Source organism: Prionailurus bengalensis, chromosome B1 (genome assembly GCF_016509475.1).
Source record: "Prionailurus bengalensis isolate Pbe53 chromosome B1, Fcat_Pben_1.1_paternal_pri, whole genome shotgun sequence".
NCBI lineage: Eukaryota > Metazoa > Chordata > Mammalia > Carnivora > Felidae > Prionailurus > Prionailurus bengalensis.
In genome coordinates this window covers 66,884,727-66,906,743 of record NC_057344.1, presented here as the reverse complement: position 1 = coordinate 66,906,743, position 22,017 = coordinate 66,884,727, and the positions used below count along the sequence as shown (strand labels likewise).

Sequence of the window (22,017 nt, the reverse complement as noted above, 5' to 3'; positions counted from 1 at the left end):
GTTAATCGTGACTTTTGTCCTTATTTTTTGCCAAAATTCCCAGAGTTTACTTTTACTTAGTCTTTTTTTTAATAAATCAATTTTTGTCTTTTATACATTAATTCCTTTGTGTATTTATATATACAGGAACAGCTTGGGTTGCCAGTAACTTGTTCTGTGAGTGTTCTGCAAGATTAGCAAACATTTCTTATAAATTTTAACTTGATAAGCTAATTATGTCTTGCAATACAAGTAGTACATGACACCAAAAATCACATGATCACAAGTGAGCCAATGGTTCTTGAAATTCGCTTTGATATACAAGTGCTTTGGATTACAAGCATGTTTCCAGAACAAATTATGCTCGCAAACCAAGGTTTTACTGTATATATTTGTCTTTATATTTTCCTTCTTTCATAAAGATTATTCTGATTTTCTTTAGCTAAATTCTAAAACTATCTGGTTAAATGTTTTATTTTTAGCTATTATTAATTTTTTTAATTAAGGAAAAAAATAACCTCAAATCATAGTCTTACTTGGATTCAACATATTTATTTATGGTTATCAATATTACTTGATATTGATATTAATATTTTAAATTTACTTTGGTACTGTCAATAGCTTAACATTGTGTCAGAAAATCAGTATGAAATAATTTCATTTCTATTTCTTGAGACTTAATGTGTAGGCTACCATGTGGTCATTTTCACTAAATGCTATGGTCTGAGTGTTTGTTTCTCCCTCAGAATGCATATGTTAAAACCTTAACTCTCAAAGATGATAGTATCAGGAAGTGGGCCTTTGGGGAGTGATTAGGTCATGAGCATGGAGATTATGGAATTAGTGCTTTTAAAGAAAGATCCTACAGAGATTCCTCGCCCCTTCTACCATGCGAGGACACAGTGAAATGGCACTATGAACCAGCAAGAAAATCCTCACCAGATCACAACCATGCTGACACCTTAATCTTGGACTTTCCAGACTCAGAACTGTGAGAAATAAACTTCTATTGTTTATAATCTACACAGTCTGTTGTATGCTGTTGTAATGGCCCTAATGGACAAAGATATGATAAAATGTTTAGTGATGATGTATATATTAATCATTGCTGGATGCAAAGCCCAACACATACATCTGTTCAATCATAGTAATACTATTGTTCAATTCACATATAGTGTTGATTTTGTTGATTGGTCAAGTATAGATTTATCAAATTCTTCTCACTTTGATCATATGTCAATCTCTACTAGTAGTATGGCAATAATCACTTTACAAAATTGTAAGCAATCATGTATGTTTTTAGTCTTATATTTTCTTTTTTTTTTTTTTAATGTTTAATATATATATTTTTTTTTCTGAAATTTATTGACAAATTGGTTTCCATACAACACCCAGTGCTCATCCCAAAAGGTGCCCTCCTCAATACCCATCACCCACCCTCTCCTCCCTCCCACCCCCCATCAACCCTCAGTTTGTTCTCAGTTTTTAACAGTCTCTTATGCTTTGGCTCTCTCCCATTCTAACCTCTTTTTTTTTTTTTCCTTCCCCTCCCCCATGGGTTCCTGTTAAGTTTCTCAGGATCCACATAAGAGTGAGACCATATGGTATCTGTCTTTCTCTGTATGGCTTATTTCACTTAGCATCACACTCTCCAGTTCCATCCACGTTGCTACAAAAGGCCATATTTCATTTTTTCTCATTGCCATGTAATATTCCATTGTGTATATAAACCACAATTTCTTTATCCATTCATCAGTTGATGGACATTTAGGCTCTTTCCATAATTTGGCTATTGTTGAGAGTGCTGCTATGAACATTGGGGTACAAGTGGCCCTATGCATCAGTGCTCCTGTATCCCTTGGATAAATTCCTAGCAGTGCTATTGCTGGGTCATAGGGTAGGTCTATTTTTAATTTTCTGAGGAACCTCCACACTGCTTTCCAGAGCGGCTGCACCAATTTGCATTCCCACCAACAGTGCAAGAGGGTTCCCGTTTCTCCACATCCTCTCCAGCATCTATAGTCTCCTGATTTGTTCATTTTGGCCACTCTGACTGGCGTGAGGTGATACCTGAGTGTGGTTTTGATTTGTATTTCCCTGATAAGGAGCGACGCTGAACATCTTTTCATGTGCCTGTTGGCCATCCGGATGTCTTCTTTAGAGAAGTGTCTATTCATGTTTTCTGCCCATTTCTTCACTGGGTTATTTGTTTTTCGGGTGTGGAGTTTGGTGAGCTCTTTATAGATTTTGGATACTAGCCCTTTGTCCGATATGTCATTTGCGAATATCTTTTCCCATTCCGTTGGTTGCCTTTTAGTTTTGTTGGTTGTTTCCTTTGCTGTGCAGAAGCTTTTTATCTTCATAAGGTCCCAGGAATTCACTTTTGCTTTTAATTCCCTTGCCTTTGGGGATGTGTCGAGTAAGAGATTGCTACGGCTGAGGTCAGAGAGGTCTTTTCCTGCTTTCTCCTCTAAGGTTTTGATGGTTTCCTGTCTCACATTTAGGTCCTTTATCCATTTTGAGTTTATTTTTGTGAATGGTGTGAGAAAGTGGTCCAGTTTCAACCTTCTGCATGTTGCTGTCCAGTTCTCCCAGCACCATTTGTTAAAGAGGCTGTCTTTTTTCCATTGGATGTTCTTTCCTGCTTTGTCAAAGATGAGTTGGCCATACGTTTGTGGGTCTAGTTCTGGGGTTTCTATTCTATTCCATTGGTCTATGTGTCTGTTTTGGTGCCAATACCATGCTGTCTTGATGATGACAGCTTTGTAGTAGAGGCTAAAGTCTGGCATTGTGATGCCTCCTGCTTTGGTCTTCTTCTTCAAAATTCCTTTGGCTATTCGGGGCCTTTTGTGGTTCCATATGAATTTTAGGATTGCTTGTTCTAGTTTCGAGAAGAATGCTGGTGCAATTTTGATTGGGATTGCATTGAATGTGTAGATAGCTTTGGGTAGTATTGACATTTTGACAATATTTATTTTTCCAATCCATGAGCAGGGAATGTCTTTCCATTTCTTTAAATCTTCTTCAATTTCCTTCAGAAGCTTTCTATAGTTTTCAGCATACAGATCCTTTACATCTTTGGTTAGATTTATTCCTAGGTATTTTATGCTTCTTGGTGCAATTGTGAATGGGATCAGTTTCTTTATTTGTCTTTCTGTTGCTTCATTGTTAGTGTATAAGAATGCAACTGATTTCTGTACATTGATTTTGTATCCTGCAACTTTGCTGAATTCCTGTATCAGTTCTAGCAGACTTTTGGTGGAGTCTATCGGATTTTCCATGTATAATATCATGTCATCTGCAAAAAGCGAAAGCTTGACTTCATCTTTGCCAATTTTGGATGCCTTTGATTTCCTTTTGTTGTCTGATTGCTGATGCTAGAACTTCCAGCACTATGTTAAACAGCAGCGGTGAGAGTGGGCATCCTTGTCGTGTTCCTGATCTCAGGGAAAAAGCTTTCAGTTTTTCCCCGTTGAGGATGATGTTAGCTGTGGGCTTTTCATAAATGGCTTTTATGATCTTTAAGTATGTTCCTTCTATCCCGACTTTCTCAAGGGTTTTTATTAAGAAAGGGTGCTGGATTTTGTCGAAGGCCTTTTCTGCATCGATTGACAGGATCATATGGTTCTTCTCTCTTTTTTTGTTAATGTGATGTATCACGTTGATTGATTTGCGAATGTTGAACCAGCCCTGCATCCCAGGAATGAATCCCACTTGATCATGGTGAATAATTCTTTTTATATGCCGTTGAATTCGATTTGCTAGTATCTTATTGAGAATTTTTGCATCCATATTCATCAGGGATATTGGCCTGTAGTTCTCTTTTTTTACTGGGTCTCTGTCTGGTTTAGGAATCAAAGTAATACTGGCTTCATAGAATGAGTCTGGAAGTTTTCCTTCCCTTTCTATTTCTTGGAATAGCTTGAGAAGGATAGGTATTATCTCTGCTTTAAACGTCTGGTAGAACTCCCCTGGGAAGCCATCTGGTCCTGGACTCTTATTTGTTGGGAGATTTTTGATAACCGATTCAATTTCTTCGCTGGTTATGGGTCTGTTCAAGCTTTCTATTTCCTCCTGATTGAGTTTTGGAAGCGTGTGGGTGTTCAGGAATTCGTCCATTTCTTCCAGGTTGTCCAATTTGTTGGCATATAAGTTTTCATAGTATTCCCTGATAATTGTTTGTATCTCTGAGGGATTGGTTGTAATCATTCCATTTTCATTCATGATTTTATCTATTTGGGTCATCTCCCTTTTCTTTTTGAGAAGCCTGGCTAGAGGTTTGTCAATTTTGTTTATTTTTTCAAAAAACCAACTCTTGGTTTCGTTGATCTGCTCTACAGTTTTTTTAGTTTCTATATTGTTTATTTCTGCTCTGATCTTTATTATTTCTCTTCTTCTGCTGGGCTTAGGCTGCCTTTGCTGTTCTGCTTCTAGTTCCTTTAGGTGTGCTGTTAGATTTTGTATTTGGGATTTTTCTTGTTTCTTGAGATAGGCCTGGATTGCAATGTATTTTCCTCTCAGGACTGCCTTTGCTGCGTCCCAAAGCGTTTGGATTGTTGTATTTTCATTTTCGTTTGTTTCCATATATTTTTTAATTTCTTCTCTAATTGCCTGGTTGACCCACTCATTCGTTAGTAGGGTGTTCTTTAACCTCCATGCTTTTGGAGGTTTTCCAGACTTTTTTCTGTGGTTGATTTCAAGCTTCATGGCATTGTGGTCTGAAAGTAAGCATGGTATAATTTCAATTCTTGTAAACTTATGAAGGGCTGTTTTGTGACCCAGTATATGATCTATCTTGGAGAATGTTCCATGTGCACTCGAGAAGAAAGTATATTCTGTTGCTTTGGGATGCAGAGTTCTAAATATATCTGTCAAGTCCATCTCATCCAATGTCTCATTCAGGGCCCTTGTTTCTTTATTGACCGTGTGTCTAGATGATCTATCCATTTCTGTAAGTGGTGTATTAAAGTCCCCTGCAATTACCACATTCTTATCAATAAGGTTGCTTATGTTTATGAGTAATTGTTTTATATATTTGGGGGCTCCGGTATTCGGTGCATAGACATTGATAATTGTTAGCTCTTCCTGATGGATAGACCCTGTAACTATTATATAATGTCCTTCTTCATCTCTTGTTACAGCCTTTAATTTAAAGTCTAGTTTGTCTGATATAAGTATGGCTACTCCAGCTTTCTTTTGGCTTCCAGTCGCATGATAAATAGTTCTCCATCCCCTCACTCTCAATCTAAAGGTGTCCTCAGGTCTAAAATGAGTCTCTTGTAGACAGCAAATAGATGGGTCTTGTTTTTTTATCCATTCTGATACCCTATGTCTTTTCGTTGGCGCATTTAATCCATTTACATTCAGTGTTATTATAGAAAGATACGGGTTTAGAGTCATTGTGATGTCTGTATGTTTTATGCTTATAGTGATGTCTCTGGGACTTTGTCTCACAGGGTCCCCCTTAGGATCTCTTGTAGGGCTGGTTTAGTGGTGACAAATTCCTTCAGTTTTTGTTTGTTTGGGAAGACCTTTATCTCTCCTTCTATTCTAAATGACAGACTTGCTGGATAAAGGATTCTTGGCTGCATATTTTTTCTGTCTAGCACCCTGAAAATCTCTTGCCAATTCTTTCTGGCCTGCCAAGTTTCAAAAGAGAGATCAGTCATGAGTTTTATAGGTCTCCCTTTATATGTGAGGGCACGTTTACCCCTTGCTGCTTTCAGAATTTTCTCTTTATCCTTGTATTTTGCCAGTTTCACTATGATATGTCGTGCAGAAGATCGATTCAAGTTACGTCTGAAGGGAGTTCTCTGTGCCTCTTGGATTTCAATGCCTTTTTCCTTCCCCAGTTCAGGGAAGTTCTCAGCTATGATTTCTTCAAGTACCCCTTCAGCACCTTTCCCTCTCTCTTCCTCCTCTGGGATACCAATTATGCGTATATTATTTCTTTTTAGTGTATCACTTAATTCTCTAATTTTCCCCTCATACTCCTGGATTTTTTTATCTCTCTTTTTCTCAGCTTCCTCTTTTTCCATAACTTTATCTTCTAGTTCACCTATTCTCTCCTCTGCCTCTTCAAGCTGAGCTGTGGTGGTTTCCATTTTGTTATGCATTTCGTTTAAAGCGTTTTTCAGCTCCTCGTGACTGTTCCTTAGTCCCTTGATCTCTGTAGCAAGAGATTCTCTGCTGTCCTGTATACTGTTTTCAAGCCCAGCGATTAATTTTATGACTATTATTCTAAATTCACTTTCTGTTATATTATTTAAATCCTTTTTGATCAGCTCATTAGCTGTTGTTATTTCCTGGAGATTCTTCTGAGGGGAGTTCTTCCGCTTGGTCATTTTGGATAGTCCCTGGCGTTGTGAGGACCTGCAGGGCACTTCCCCTGTGCTGTGGTGTATACCTGGAGTTGGTGGGCGGGGCCGCAGTCAGACCTGATGTCTGCCCCCAGCCCACCTCTGGGGCCACAGTCAGACTGGTGTGTGCCTTCTCTTCCCCTCTCCTAGGGGCGGGATTCACTGTGGGGTGGTGTGGCTCGTCTGGGCTACTTGCACCCTGCCAGGCTTGTGATGCTGGGGATCTGGCGTATTAGCTGGAGTGGGTAGGCAAGGTGCTCGGGGGTAGGAGGGGCAGGCTTAGATCGCTTCTCCTTAGGTGATCCACTTCAGGAGGGGCCCTGTGGCAGCGGGAGGGAGTCAGATCCGCTGCCGGAGGTTTGGCTCCGCAGAAGCGCAGAGTTGGGTGTTTGCGCGGAGCGAGCAAGTTCCCTGGCAGGAACCGGTTCCCTTTGGGATTTCGGCTGGGGGATGGGCGGGGGAAATGGCGCTGGCGAGCGCCTTTGTTCCCCACCAAACTGAGCTCTGTTGTCAGGGGGCTCAGCAGCTCTCCCTCCCTTTGTCCTCCAGCCTTCCCGCTTTCCGAGCAGAGCTGTTAATTTCTGACCTCCCAGACGCTAAGTCGCGCTTGCTGTCGGAACACAGTCCGCCCGGCCCCTCCGCTTTTGCAAGCCCGACTGGGGGCTCTGCTTGGCCGGCGAGCCGCCCCTCCGCCCCGGCTCCCTCCCGCCAGTCCGTGGAGCGCGCACCGCCTCGCCGCCCTTCCTACCCTCTTCCGTGGGCCTCTCGTCTGCGTTTGGCTCCGGCGACTCTGTTCTGCTAATCCTCTGGCGGTTTTCTGGGTTATTTAGGCAGGTGTAGATGGAATCTAAGTGATCAGCAGGACGTGCGGTGAGCCCAGCGTCCTCCTAAGCCGCCATCTTGCCGCAACCAGTCTTATATTTTCTTAATAAAGTAAACCTTTTATCATTATCAAGTAACTTTCTTTAACTTAATACTTTGTTGCCTTAAAGTTCCTTTAAAATCTGATGCCAACATAGCTATATGAGCTTTTTTGATTTTTTTAGCATACTTCCTGCATCATCTGCACTGTCCTTACAAGTCAATTTTTCTTTTATCTCTTATCTCATAATGTGCATATGGCTAGGCTTTCATTATTCAGGCTGACAGGTCTCTTTTTTGTTTTTCATTGAGTTACATTAGTCCATCCTCAGTTATTGTTATTGTGAACATATTTTTTTAAATTTCTATTTATTTTATTATTTTTTAATACGTGAGTATAGCTGACACACATTATTACACTAAGTTTCAGCTTAGTTATTTTACAAGTTTATACATTATGCTATGTTTACTATAAATATAGCTACTGTAAATATAGTCCCATTACATTGCTATTCCAGTATCACTGACTGTATCCCTTCTGCTCTGTGTTTTATCCCTGTGACTCACTCATTCTATAACTGGAAGCCCGTATCTCCCTCTCCCCTTCATGTATTTTGCCCAACCCTCCACCCTCCACCTCTCTGGCTATTATCAGTCTATTCTCTATATTTATAGTATGATTCTTCATTTTGTTTGTTTATTTTTTTTTAGATTCCACGTATGAGTGAACACATATTTGTTTTTCACAGTCTGACTTATTTCACTTAGCATAATACCCTCTAGGTCCATCCATGTTGTCTCAAATGACATGATATCATCCTTTCTTATGGCTTTGTAATATTACATTGTGTATCACATTTACCTTATCCATTCCTATCAATGGACACTTAGGTTGCTTCCATGCCTTTGTTATTGTAAAAAATGCTGCAATAAACATAGGAGTATATCTTTTTGAGTTAGTGTTTTCATATTTCCTGGGGAGATAACCAATAGTGGAATTATTGGATCATATGATATTTCTATTTTTTAATTTTTTGAGGAATCTACATAATATTTTCTAAGATATCACCTTAGAATGGCTAAAATCAAGAAGGCAAGAAACAATCAGTATTGAAGAGGATGGGGAGAAAAAGGAACTCTTGGGGCGCCTGGGTGGCGCAGTCGGTTGGGCGTCCGACTTCAGCCAGGTCACGATCTCGCAGTCCGTGAGTTCGAGCCCCGCGTGGGGCTCTGGGCTGATGGCTCAGAGCCTGGAGCCTGTTTCTGATTCTGTGTCTCCCTCTCTCTCTGCCCCTCCCCCGTTCATGCTTTGTCTCTCTCCGTCCCAAAAATAAATAAACGTTGAAAAAAAAAAAAAGGAAAAAGAAAAAGGAACTCTTGTGCACTGTAGAAAACAGTATGAAAGTTCCTCAAAAAATAAATGTATTCAGTTGTATCCTATCATTTTGTTTAAACTTGTTTCTATTTATTTGGGATTTTCCATCCTTATTATTTGTCTTTCTTATTTCTTTTTTCTCCCAGTGTATTTATTTGTAAGTTTTTCATTGCCTTTTATTTTTTAATAGACAGACACAATATTGAAAGATAAGTTCTTGTAACATTAATAAGCATACTTAACATATGTATGGATAATTAGTTATTATTCCCATTCCAAAATAACACAAAAAAATCTTAAAATATTGCAAACAAATCATCCCTTTCCCTGTTTACGTATTATGTACAGTACTTAAACACTCATATCAGTGTTTTTGTCTTGTGTTTTCACTCTTTTAAACATTTCAATCTTTTTTTTTCAAAAAATTTTTTCCTTAACGTTTTAATTTATTTTTGAGAGACAGAGTGTGAGTGGGGGAGGGGCAGACAGAGAGGGAGACACAGAAATCGAAGCAGGCTCTGAGTTGTCAGCACAGAGCTGGATGACTTGGGGCTCAAACTCAGAGACCATGAGATCATGACCTGAGCTGAAGTCAGACGCTTAACCGACTGAGCCAACCAGGTGCCCCTAAACATTTCAATCTTAAACTAAGAGGATATCCTAATTATTACTGAAAGTTAGTATTTTAATATATCATATATTTACCAAATACCTTGCTCACTATCATATCAAACTTACTGATCAGTTAATTTTCCTTATTCCTGAAGCAAACAGTTTCAGTTTCAGTTCTATTTCAGTTTATCTTGGTGATAATACCTGTTTTTGTGTCTCTGACACAATAAATAATGCTCTGGTTTCAAAATTATTTTTCCCTGATCATATTATAATATTAGAATATATTTTATTTCCACTAAGCCCTTTAATAATGTTTCTCTTTCATTTGGTGTCCATTATTGCTATTGAGAAAATTGCTGCTGTTCTCATAGTAATTCATCTGCTGTTTTAAGATTCTTCTTTGATATTTATTTTTTTTCCATTTAGATTTCATTGTCCTTTCTAAATCTGAAGGCTTACTATATTTTATTTTATAAATTATAAAATAAAAATAATACACAGTGTATATGTGTACACACATATATATAATATTCTTTATTATAGTACAGTAAATTCTCAGTTATTATCACTCACTTTGACCTAAATACTGTTTCCTCTTTTTTTTTTTTTCTTTTTTTCACTCCCATTTTGAAAAATATTACCTCCTTTCTGGAATCTCCTTCTGTAATTTATGTTTTCTACTGTTAATGGATAAATAATGTCGGGTATATTAAGATGCATTTGATTTCATTATTATTGGTAATTGTTTCTATAAAGTTACCATAAACACTGAATTTCTGAATAGTAACCCATTGTTCCTAGGGGAAATACATACTTCAATTCCTAAGGGCCTCTGGTCAAAAGGTTTTCATCAACTAATCAATACTTAAATTTATTTCATGTGTGTTTCTGTTCAAAGACACTTTACTTAATATATATTGTTTATTAATTAACATTGAACTCATGGCCAAAGTGTACTACAACTCATGGCTAAATGAAGCTTACCATTGGGCACATCACAGCCTTTTTACACGGGCATTTCAACACTATGCTTAGGAGTCATTTTAAGTGGAAAATTGCCCACAAAACCACAAAAATGCAAAACACATGGTACTAAATAGACCATGGAAAGAAGACTTGTTTACAGTATAAAAGCTGAAACAAGAAGGCAGAGTCTCTTCAAGTTCAATCTTCGCTAGAAATATATATGTTGGGTGACAAATTTTTCACCACTCTGCGCATGTCCCTGAATGACCACAAAAGCACCATGAGCATTGATTTTTTGGTTCTAAATGAATTTGGTGAACTTTCAAATGCAGAATCGACAAACAATGATAATTAACTATAATCAATGTCCCTACAGCAAAAAAAGAATCACACTACAGCTATGTTTAATGAAATGATCTTATGATTATAATGTACAGCAAAGTAACCAGATACAAATAATGGAACTATATATTTCCACTTATGTCATATTCAAAATCAGTCAATACTTATTTATGGTGGCAGAAATACACATAATGATTATCTCTGAATAATGAACAAAAGGAGTAATAAAGTATTATTATTTTAGTAACAAGATCATAAGGAGGACTCATTTGGATGGGGCCCAATTTTCTAACCTATAAAAACGTAAATGTTAGAATCTTGTCTGAAAAATCTCCACAATCATGATATATCATAATATTATTTTTAATAATTCAGTATTATATAGTATATTTTACATTCTCATATTTCATTGTAATTATAGGCACTATGAAAAATAATATAATTTATGTGACTTTTACCATTGCATTAACATTTCATTATCAATATTTTCTATTAATTTAAAATTTTACATTGCTGTCTGAAGATAGTGATTATATGAAGATAAGTGATGTTAGCTTTTCTCACTTTTGAGGATCTAGTAGGTAATACATATTTAGTCAGTGTAGGTTTATAGTTGGAAGACTGAATTTAAAGACCAGTTTGATTATTTCTGAAACATACTTCTAATTTTAACCTGCTAGCTTTAATTTTTTTAACATTTATTTATTTGAGAGAGACAGAATGTGAGCTGGGGAGGGACAGAAAGAGAGGGAGATACAGAATCCAAAGCAGGCTCCAGGCTCCAAGCTGTCAGCACAGAGCCCGATGTGGGGCTCGAACTCACAAGCTTTGAGATCATGACCTGAGCTGAGGCTGGAGACTTAACGGACTGAGCCACCCAGGTGCCCCCATTAACCTGCTAGCTTTAGAATGTAAATAATCCCATACTGAATGCCTATAATTTGATGGCCTCTGTTACAGCTGAAATCAAGATAAAATGAACCTGCTCAAAATCCAGCAGTCTCAAAGACAGAAGCATAAGCGGTGAAATATACAGAAAGATATATATTCTCATAATAGGTACTGAACCATTTGATTGGTTATATATATGAGAATCATGTAACTCTGGAGGCCTTAGATAGGTTTTCTACCAGAACAGTTATGCCTCCTTTTTCTCATGATTATACCAGTCATTATCTTATTAGAAATTAAACCATTATACTAATTGCCCACTGTAAATTTGTAACCTTAACCAGAGTTTTTCAATAGAAACACTTTTCATTCTTTTACTTGTAATACCAAAAATATCTCATAGTAGGCAATCAATATGTACAGCATGAATGGATGGATGGATGATGGGTGGGTGGGTAATTAGATAAAGTCATGTGAAGCTCTTAAGGATTCTTAGAACAAAAAGCCCTAACTTTGGACTTATTACCACTTTTTGTGGTTCTAGTCAGGAATCATTAGAGGGACTAATAGCTACTTCAATATTCTATTTCAAACCAATATCGATGCAAAAAAAAGTCTTTAAATATAAGGAATGGTTAGGTTACAGTGTCTCTCAGAAACTTTGATAATGAACAGGTATAAAGCACTTCTATATGCCAAGATCTGCTATAAATGCTTTATATGCATTAATTGAGTTAATTCTTTTATTTATTTTTTTATTTTTAATGTTTATTTCTGAGAGACGGAAAGTCAGAGCACGACCAGGGAGGGCCAGAGAGAGAGGGAGAAACAGAATCCAAAGCAGGCCCCAGGCTCTGAGCTGTCAGCACAGAGCCCGACGCTGGGCTTGAATTCACAAACTGTGATATCATGACATTAGCCAGCCACCCAGGCTTCCCAGTTGAGTTAATTCTAAATATAACTTTATGAGATATGTATAATTATTAATCCATTATTAGATATACCTAATAAAACTGTTTTAAGTTTGTTTCCTCTGAGCTGTCAAGCAATAGATCATGAGTCAAGGGCCCTGTCACTGGAACCAAACTACCTAGAAGCAAATCCAGTACAACCCATTTGCTGTTGTGCAGTGGAATACGAACAGATTGCCTAGGGTCAACAACTTTGGATGGAGCAGAGCATGAAACGTTTGGGGACTCAAACCAGAATGTTTTTTTTTGTAACCATGATCATGATAATTTTTATTGGGATTTTTTTCTCTGTCATTGACCTATGCACCTATTGACTTGTTTTACTACTATACTAAAACCTACTACACTACTATCATCTAATAAAGTCTACTATTATTTTGGCTTTTTTAAAGAATAAAATAAAGAGATAATAGTGTTTCTGGAATAGTAACTAGGAATACCTTAATTAGCCTCTGATTTGAATTCTTCTTGCTCTAAACAGAATAAGCAATTCTTAGGTTCATTTTTGTGGAACTAGTCATGTTAGTATTATGATGTGTTTATGGAATCAAATTTCTGAAAATAAGAAAAATTAATTATTTTCTAAATTCATTAAGTTCAAGCAGCAGAATGAGAGGAGACTTTGCAGAAAATGCATACAGTTCCCAGTTATCCAATTAATGAAACAAGTTACCAAAGACAATCAAATGGCAATGTACAAGTTACCTGGTGAAGAATTACATAAAAGGACATTTTTTTTAAAGATCACCTTAAAAAGCAGGGATCATGCATACCTGAACAACTTTTTGGGACTGCACATCAACGATAAGGACTCTGTCCAAAGTTGGCTGTGCAACATAAATGAACTTGTCTTTCACATTAACAGCTGAGGCCCACACACACCTCTGAATTTCATCTCCTTCAGCTTTGGGACATACTTCATCCTATAATTTAGAAAATAGTGGAAAAATGAATATTTTAAATTATAACATGGGTATGATACATTAGGAAATTAATATTTGATGCTTTACTACTTTCAACATCAAATGTTAAATATATACATACACAGAGAGATAAAGTTGTCTGTTAAATCAAATAAAACAATACATAGTGCACATTTAAGCTCATTAAATGCATAAATAAATCAATGTGAATAACCCTCTAATATAAATTTCATCAAGCCCTTAATTACTTATTTCTAATAGGACATTGGCCTTTCATTTGTTACTACCTAATTCATAACTCAATAACTTCAGATATAGATAATAAATTCAATGTTTTCTCTCAAGTCTCCCACTCCTAAGCTTCTTTACCAGACATTAAATGCCACACCAAAGTATAGTTAGAGGTCATCACAGCATCTGTGGCTACCCCCATGGCATCTCTATGGTCTTTTCAAAAGCCTCCAAATCCACTGGAAATGATTGAAAGTTTTCTAATTCTAATTCATGGAGAATCAGAGTCTTAGAAAAATTATAACAAGTATTCAGAATGCTTATTTTATATTTTATTTTTCAATTTGGTATCAAGGTCAAATTTTACAAAATCTTTTAATCTGCCCAAGCCTTTTTATTCTGTCTGCCCCTTCACCCTACAACTTCTTTCTGGTTGAATATTATATAGCTTGTGCTAAATGCCCATAAATGAGGTTAACAATGCCTTCTATTTCCTCCTTTCCTGAATTTTGTCAATAAACGCATGTTGAAGGGATACATAAGCCCTGGTGATCAGTGCTGGCAGACACATCACAAATGGAAGAAAAGTCATTTAGCTCATTATTTTTGTTTAAGGTTTTTCTTTTATTCACTGGTCTTTTTGGTTTGTAATTTTCTCAATTTACCTACAGTTAGAAAACTGCTAAGAAGAGAGATTTGTTGAGCTATACACAAAATGTATGTGAAATGATATTTATTTATATAATGATAATGATGTAATGATAAACACTCTTTATAGCATTTCATTTGTTTTATGATTTTGGTATGATCATTGACTACTGATGTCTAATTTATTGATTTGTATACTCCAGTTAGTAACTCTTAAGGTAAACTAGAATACTCTCCTTCTTCCCTGATTCAAATGAATTTTTTTCATCATACATTTCATTTACCATTTGTATTTAATAATCATGAAATAAAATTAACAAGGTTTTCCTGATCACCACTAAGCATTTCTTTTCATTTAAAGATAATACTGACAGGAAATAAACCACATGTGACATTTAGTAATTAAAATGAATACCACAATAATATAATCCTTTTGAGGCAGCACATAGTAGGTTGATTTTCTATCTGCATAACATATAGAAAATAATGTAAAAACCATAGCACTGTGGAATGAGAAGGTCAATATGTGGTCTGCTGTTTTTGTTCTGTAGACAACTTCAGATCTGATTGCGGGAGGATCTGGCAGTTCCACTAGATTTTAAGATCTAGTTTTTAAGATTTTAAGATTCAGTCCAGAAGCTTTAAGATTCAGTCCAGAAGTTTCCAGGTATGGCCAAATCACCAAGAATATATAATGAGAGTGATTTTAAAAAATAAAATAAAAAGTAAAAACAAACAAAAAAACCAATACAGGTTGTTCCAGGCTTGCAGAACATAACTTAAAAAAAAATCCTATATATGCTTCTGGTAGTTCTGGAGGTATGAAATTAACTTCATTATATAGAATGTACCGCAGTCATTCTAAAATGATTACCAGTGGGTTCATCCTGAATCATGTCCATGACACCCTTAAGTGGGCATCACAAACCTGAAGGCAGAAATCTGTCCTCAGCACATGCCCACTATAGTTCATTCATCAAATGAATTTGAATAGAAACATTATTTTCTATGCCAAACATGCTTCTTCAGAAGCATATTAAATAATCTTTGACAGGAACCTATTTTGTGAGAATCAAGCACTATATAAAGTAAGTACTTGAGAAGCATGAAGATGTGGGAAGAAAGTGGGATCTAAGATTGATGAAAGGCTCTGAATTTGGGAAATTGTTTACAAATTCTTTGCTGTTGTGTAAAAGCTACCAAGAAAATCTGCCAGAATAATAGGAAGTGTGAGTGACCCGACACATCACTGTTAGCGGAACAACTGCTGAACCAGGAGCAATTTCCACCCCTTTGTTTTCTACAGAACTATTCAACAGTAAAATAAACTGCTCTGCTGGGAATTATTTCCTATTTGTATGCTGTCCCCATAAGATGTCCCTGACCAGCCTCGCAATCATTTTTACAAAGCCATTAAAAGTTTCCTGACAGCCACCCTGAGTTTTCCTTGCTTCACTTTATGCCATTATTTCTGATGAGAGTCTATTAGGTCCCATTTTGCAACGACACTCTTATTTTTTCAGATCACATAGATTAATATTTATTTCTGGGGATAGGAATTTTAGAGGAATTTTTTTTCACATGCCTTAGGCATTTAATGAGGTAAAAGAAAACCTCAAAAAAAAAAACAAAGATGCAAAATAAAATTAAGATAATACATACGGATTAGGGAAATTGTCAGGAATTACATTGAGAAGTTTAATTAAATCACTTTTTATAGAAACGTATACCACCATTTAGAGTAAAAAGAATTAATAAGATATTAGAACTAATAAGGTTGAGCATCAATAATAAAAAGACAATTCATAATTCATAATTAGAACTTATCTATTTCCCTTTGGGTCATTTTGACATTTAATAATACACAATTCCTGTCTATGCATTATTCTCTTCCAAAACTTTAAAGGCAAACAGGACATGTTTCTAGCGATGATGAAAGTTTGGATTTAACAATTAAAACAGTGCTGATGATACCTGACTTCTAAACATAAGTAGGTCAAATAGATGGATATATGCATTTGTTTTCTATACTTTTCCATTTTTATTTATTGTATTGACTCTCTATTAAAAACACATTTTCCTCAAATTTTTAAATTCCCACCTCTCCTTCCTCTTCTTCCTCATACACCCCCTCTCAACATGCCTTCCATTATTTACGGCAAGGACAAATGTTATTTGTCATAAGCACCTCCATTTTCCTTGCATCCAACTCAGCAAGTGTCTGTCATTATTCCCTCCTCTCATCCTTCTCTCCAATCATAGATTTGTCCACCTGTCTTTTGCCTTCAGAAAGAGCTGCCCTATATTTCATTTGAAATTTTAGTTATGTCTCCAAGTATTCAAGCATGAACATTCTCTGTAATTTAAGAAGCAAAGAATAAGAAAACATTAATTGGATTTCATCATCTTTCCCTTCCAGTCATCCATCCAATTCTCTTCAGACACTGAACAAGCTGCCTCGAAATTTACTTCCATTTCTTGACCTTTCAATATAAATTGTTCATACTTCAGACAGGTTTTCATCATCCTAGCTCTTTAAAAAGAGGAAAGATCACCAGTGGCCTCAGAATTTCCAATCATTATTCTTTACTTTTTGTCGGGAAACATTTATTGAGTTCATATTATGTAAGAGATATTGTACAAAACTATGTTTGGAAACAAAATCATGAATAGAAGAGAACACCTGCTCTCAAATTGCTCATAAATTCTGATCATTTGGCTATTCAGACACTGATTCTTCCTAAAATGTTCTTTCATTCAAGTAAGGTGAAGATCGGCAAAAAATTATTTCAGGAGTAGATTCCTTAATGCCCCTTACCCATTTAGCCCATCCTCCCTCTCACAGCTCCTCCAGCAACCCACTGTTTGTTCGCTATATTTAAGTCTCTTATGCTTTGTCCCTCTCCCTGTTTTTATATTATTTTTCTTCCCTTCCCTATGTTCATCTGTTTTGTATCTTAAATTTCTCATATGAGTGAAGTCATATGGTATTTGTTTTTGACTAATTTCGCTTAGCATAATACCCTCTAGTTCCATCCATGTATTTGCAAATGGCAAGAGTTCATTCTTTTTGATTGCTGAGTAATACTCTATTGTTTGTATATATACCACATCTTCTTTATCTACTTATCTGTCGATGGATGTTTGGGGTCTTTCCATACTTTGGCTACTGTTGATAGTACTGCTATAAACATTGGGGTGCATGTGCCCCTTCAAAACAGCACACCCATATCCCTTGGATAAATACCTAGTAGTGCAATTGCTGAGTCACAGAGTACTTCTATTTTTAATTTTTTGAGGAATCTCCACACTGTTTTTCAGAGTGGCTGCAACAGTTTGCATTCCCATCAGCAGTGCAAAAGAGATCCTCTTTCTCCGCATCCTCGCCAACATCTGTCAATTATAGCCATTCTGACAGGTGTGAAGTGATATTGTGGTTTTGATTTGTATTTCTCTGACAATGAATGATGTTGAGCATTTTTTCATGTGTCAGTTGGCCATCTGGATGTCTCCTTTGGAGAAGTGTATATTCATGCCTTTGCCCATTTCTTCACTGGATTATTTGTTTTTTGGGTGTTGAGTTTGATAAGTTCTTTATAGATTTTACATACTAACCCTTTATCTGATTTGTCATTTGCAAATATCTTCTCCCATTCTGTCAGTTGCCTTTTAGTTTTCCTGATTGTTTCCTTCACTGTGCAGAAGCTTTTTATTTTGATGAGGTCCCAATAGTTCATTTTTGCTTTTGTTTCCCTTGCCTCCGGAAATGTGTTGAGTCAGAAGTTGCTGCGGCCAAGGTCAAAGAGGTTTTTGCCTGCTTTCTCCTCGAGGATTTTGATGGCTTCCTATTTTACATTTAGGTATTTCATCCATTTTGAGTTTATTTTTGTGTATGGTATAAGAAGGTGATCCAGGTTCATTTTTTTCTACGTGTTGCTGTCCAGTTTTCCCAGCACCATTTGCTGAAGAGACTGTCTTTATTCCAATGGATATTCTTTCCTGCTTTGTCACAGATTAGTTGGCCATACATTTGTGGGTCCATTTCTGGGTTCTCTATTCTGTTCCATTAATCTGAGTGTCTGTTTCTATGCCAGAACCATACTGTCTTGATGATTACAGCTTTGTAATACCACCTGAAATCCGGGATTGTGATGCTCCAGCTTTGGTTTTCTTTTTCAAGATTGTTTTGGCTATTCAGGGTCTTTCCTGGTTCCATACAAATTTTAAGATTGTTCTAGCTCTGCGAAGAATGCTGGTGTTATTTTGATAGGGACTGCCCAAATTCATACCATTTCCTACTCTGGTGTGTGGCCCAACAGCTAAGAACATTTTTTTTTTTTGCATTTTTTAGTGGTTGACAATAAAAGAAGAATACTATTTTGTGACATGTAAATATTATATGAGATTCAAATTTGCATAAAGGTTTATTAGAACCCAGCCACATCCATTTATTTAAATATTGTCTATGACTGTTTTCATGCTATAATAGCAGACAAAAAGATCATGTGGACTGGAAAGCCTAAGATATTTACTATCTGAACCTCTGTAGAATAAAATGTTGTTGATCTCATTCTTGGATATAACCCTATCTTAGTTATTATTTAAATCCTATTAAGTTCTGTTTATAGTGACTTCTTTATCTTATGTTCCTTAATTATGATTTCACAAAAGGTAAGCCTCAGACCTTGGTTTTCTGCTTTATTTCCTTTACATTAAATTCTTCTCAGAGTGCATTCATTCTCATTGCTTTATTGTAATTATGGTCAGATGACACAAAGAAATTAATTTGTGGCCTTGCCAACCACCAGGCCTTCTATTATCAGTCTCTTTACAGAAAAAAAATCTGTTAAATGAACAACTTGAAATACCGCCATAATAATAAAAAAAATGTGTACTATATTAAAGGTGATTCAAAACTAAATAGAAAATAAAAAGGGTGAAGTACACATACATGAACACACATAGGTAAATTACAGATAGATGATAGGTAGGGAGATATATGAGAGAGAAGGAGAAATACACAGATGGTATAGAAAGATAAACCTTATCCATCTAGAGATAGATAATAAGGTTTGTTTTATATTTGGAAACTTTAAAAAACTAAGTAATTTTATAAAATAAAAGAAAGGCTATTGAGTAGCAAAATAACAGAGTACAATTAACAATAATAATCATGTGTAGGCCCACATACAAATGTAAGTATAGTTGATATGTAAAATATCTTGTTTAAAAGTAGACAATAATCTAAGGAATGTCAGGACTAGGAGCAAAGGAAACAAAACACAAAAGGCAAGCTAATTAAATACAAATAGGTTAGAATTCTCTGAGATATACAGAAAAGTGAATATCTGATCTTTTGCATAATTTGGATTATAAAGGCGTCATGTAATATACAGAGCTGTGAATAAAAATAAACTGGCATTATATTATATTATTTAAAAAGGCAGAAATAAGCATGTAACATATAAGGTGATCTAAGATGGATATACCAAATTTAGGCATTGGATTCACCCAAGGGTGGTATATAGACACTCTTAGGTAAGTACTGAATTACTAGAATTTTGTATTAAGTCAAAGAATGAGAGAAAGAGAATTTGACGTTTTGATCAACATGTAGCATTTAAGTTTGAAAATTTATTGATATATTGCAGACCTGGTTCTCTTGCTGATGTGGTCACTAGTTATTAAAAATAAATTGATTTTAGTAGTTCTGCATTGTTTAATTTTTCTGCTTCTCTACCAGTCATGTTCCTAAGACTGGCAAGAGAGTTTCCTCCCCTGGCAGTAATTAAGAATTGTGGGGAGGGGCGCCTGGGTGGCCCAGTCGGTTAAGCGTCCGACTTCAGCCAGGTCACGATCTCGCGGTCCGTGAGTTCGAGCCCCGCGTCGGGCTCTGGGCTGATGGCTCAGAGCCTGGAGCCTGTTTCTGATTCTGTGTCTCCCTCTCTCTCTGCCCCTCCCCCGTTCATGCTCTGTCTCTCTCTGTCCCAAAAATAAATAAACGTTGAAAAAAAATTTAAAAAAATAAAATAAAATAAAATAAAATAAAATAAAATGTATTAAAAAAAAGAATTGTGGGGAGTTGAGGGACCTTGCAAATAGAAAAAAAAATGAAAGAAAGAAATTTTAAAAATCTTACTGAAAATGTGTAACTGTAATCTTCATTTACCTGCAATAAACAGTCTGTTCCCTAGCTAGAATATTCCCACCAAAACTTCATAAACACCAATGATTTTCCATAGCTACTAAAAAGCACACCATACCTTGTATTAATCAAATTCTTTTCAATCTACATTTGGCAGTCATATTTCTAATATTTCCAGTGAACTTATCCCTAACTACTATAGGTCTTACTGATTTCCTTCTTGTCTCAAGTTCCATAGCTTTTATATTTTGTATCACATAGTTTGGCATATAACCATGTACTATCATCTTAATTAAAATGTTAGCCTTTGCTATTCCTATATTTTTACATTTTCCAAACATAATAGCAAAGATACAATATTTCTTCAGTAAATATATGTTTAAAATATATTTGGAATCTTTTGCAGCAATTTGGCATTGCCATAATAGCCATGTGCTCATATGACTAGTAGACTTATCTCTTTAAACAGAATTTAGACCAGTCTGGGTGTGTCAAAGTTGCCTGGAGGATTTCTTGGGATGAAAAATACCTACTGGTTAAAAAAAAAAAGAAAAAGAAAAATTGAGCAAAAATCAAAGTGATTCTTTCCCCCCACAAATAGTTTAAGAAGTGTTGATTTGAGATTTTTTTTTAAATCCCGACTGTCATCATCTGAGTCAACTGAGATATATAGAAAAATGAATAATAAAATACTTGAAAAAATAGTGTTCACTTTATCAATAGACTGTAAATAATTATTTCCAATGAGGATTTGTTCAGTTTATCGTGAATCAAAACAAATGAAACAAAGGTTCTTTTGTACTGTTTAGGTTGGGATTCCTAGGATAGTTTTCATAACATGAAAATATCTATAATCAAGGTTAAGCTTTTTTTTTAATACACTGAATATAATGTATTCTGTTGATCTTGCTTAGTGATATTAAAAAAAGAGATCTTACAAAAATGTATTAATTTAAATTAATATCAATGGCTATCTCCCTGTTGGACCACTTTTTAAAAAGACCATGAAGTTTAAGTACTTTTATCAATTTTTAATTGAAATCACTATTTATAACCTGAGCAATACAACTTTTTCTATAATTATGTATATTCAATTTATCTAATTCTATTTGCCATTTCATTTATTAAAGTGTCATAAACAGTCTAGCTCATACTAGTCAAAGCACAGGTAGTCAGAGAAATGTAGGAGGTCATTTGCCTTAATTTGGCCTTAGAAAACTGTCATATAGCATGATTTTGATTCTAGTATATTAAAAGTACAAAGACCGCATTACAAAAATTTCCATCCTTTCTTTTAATATAAAAAGGATGTATTTATGTTTTTTAGTGTTACAATAAAAATGGAGCTGATAACATTACAGTTATAAATTGAGAATCAGTATCTCTTTAGAGACAGTGAATTAGAGAGGTTTTGAAAACAGACTTTGAGGTCAACCAGACCTAGAGGTAATACACTCATATTAACTGTGTAAATATTCTTCTTGGCTCTTGTTTATCTCAGTGGTATAACAATATTATGTATCACATAGGATTATTATGTACATTAAATAAAATAATGCTTGAAAAGGTTAAGTGATCCATAATGTTACCTGCTATTTTCATATAGAAAATTTCCTATGGGTTATATTTCATGAAACTAAAATAGTCTACATATTTTGCATATGATATTTTTTCACTTTTTCATAGTGTTTTGGAGAGAAGTCACTGTGAA

General features: G+C 35.6%; 1 protein-coding gene across 3 annotated transcripts in view; it reads right to left on the bottom strand.

Moving 5' to 3' along the window:
- The window catches only part of FSTL5 (follistatin like 5), a 796,843-nt gene that overhangs the window by 70,447 nt on the left and 704,379 nt on the right, over positions 1–22,017 (bottom strand). For all 3 annotated transcript variants that reach the window (XM_043566311.1, XM_043566327.1, XM_043566320.1), the window contains exon 13: positions 13,133–13,282. In XM_043566311.1, coding sequence (XP_043422246.1) covers positions 13,133–13,282 — 150 coding nt within the window. The remainder of the gene's footprint in view (positions 1–13,132; positions 13,283–22,017) is intronic.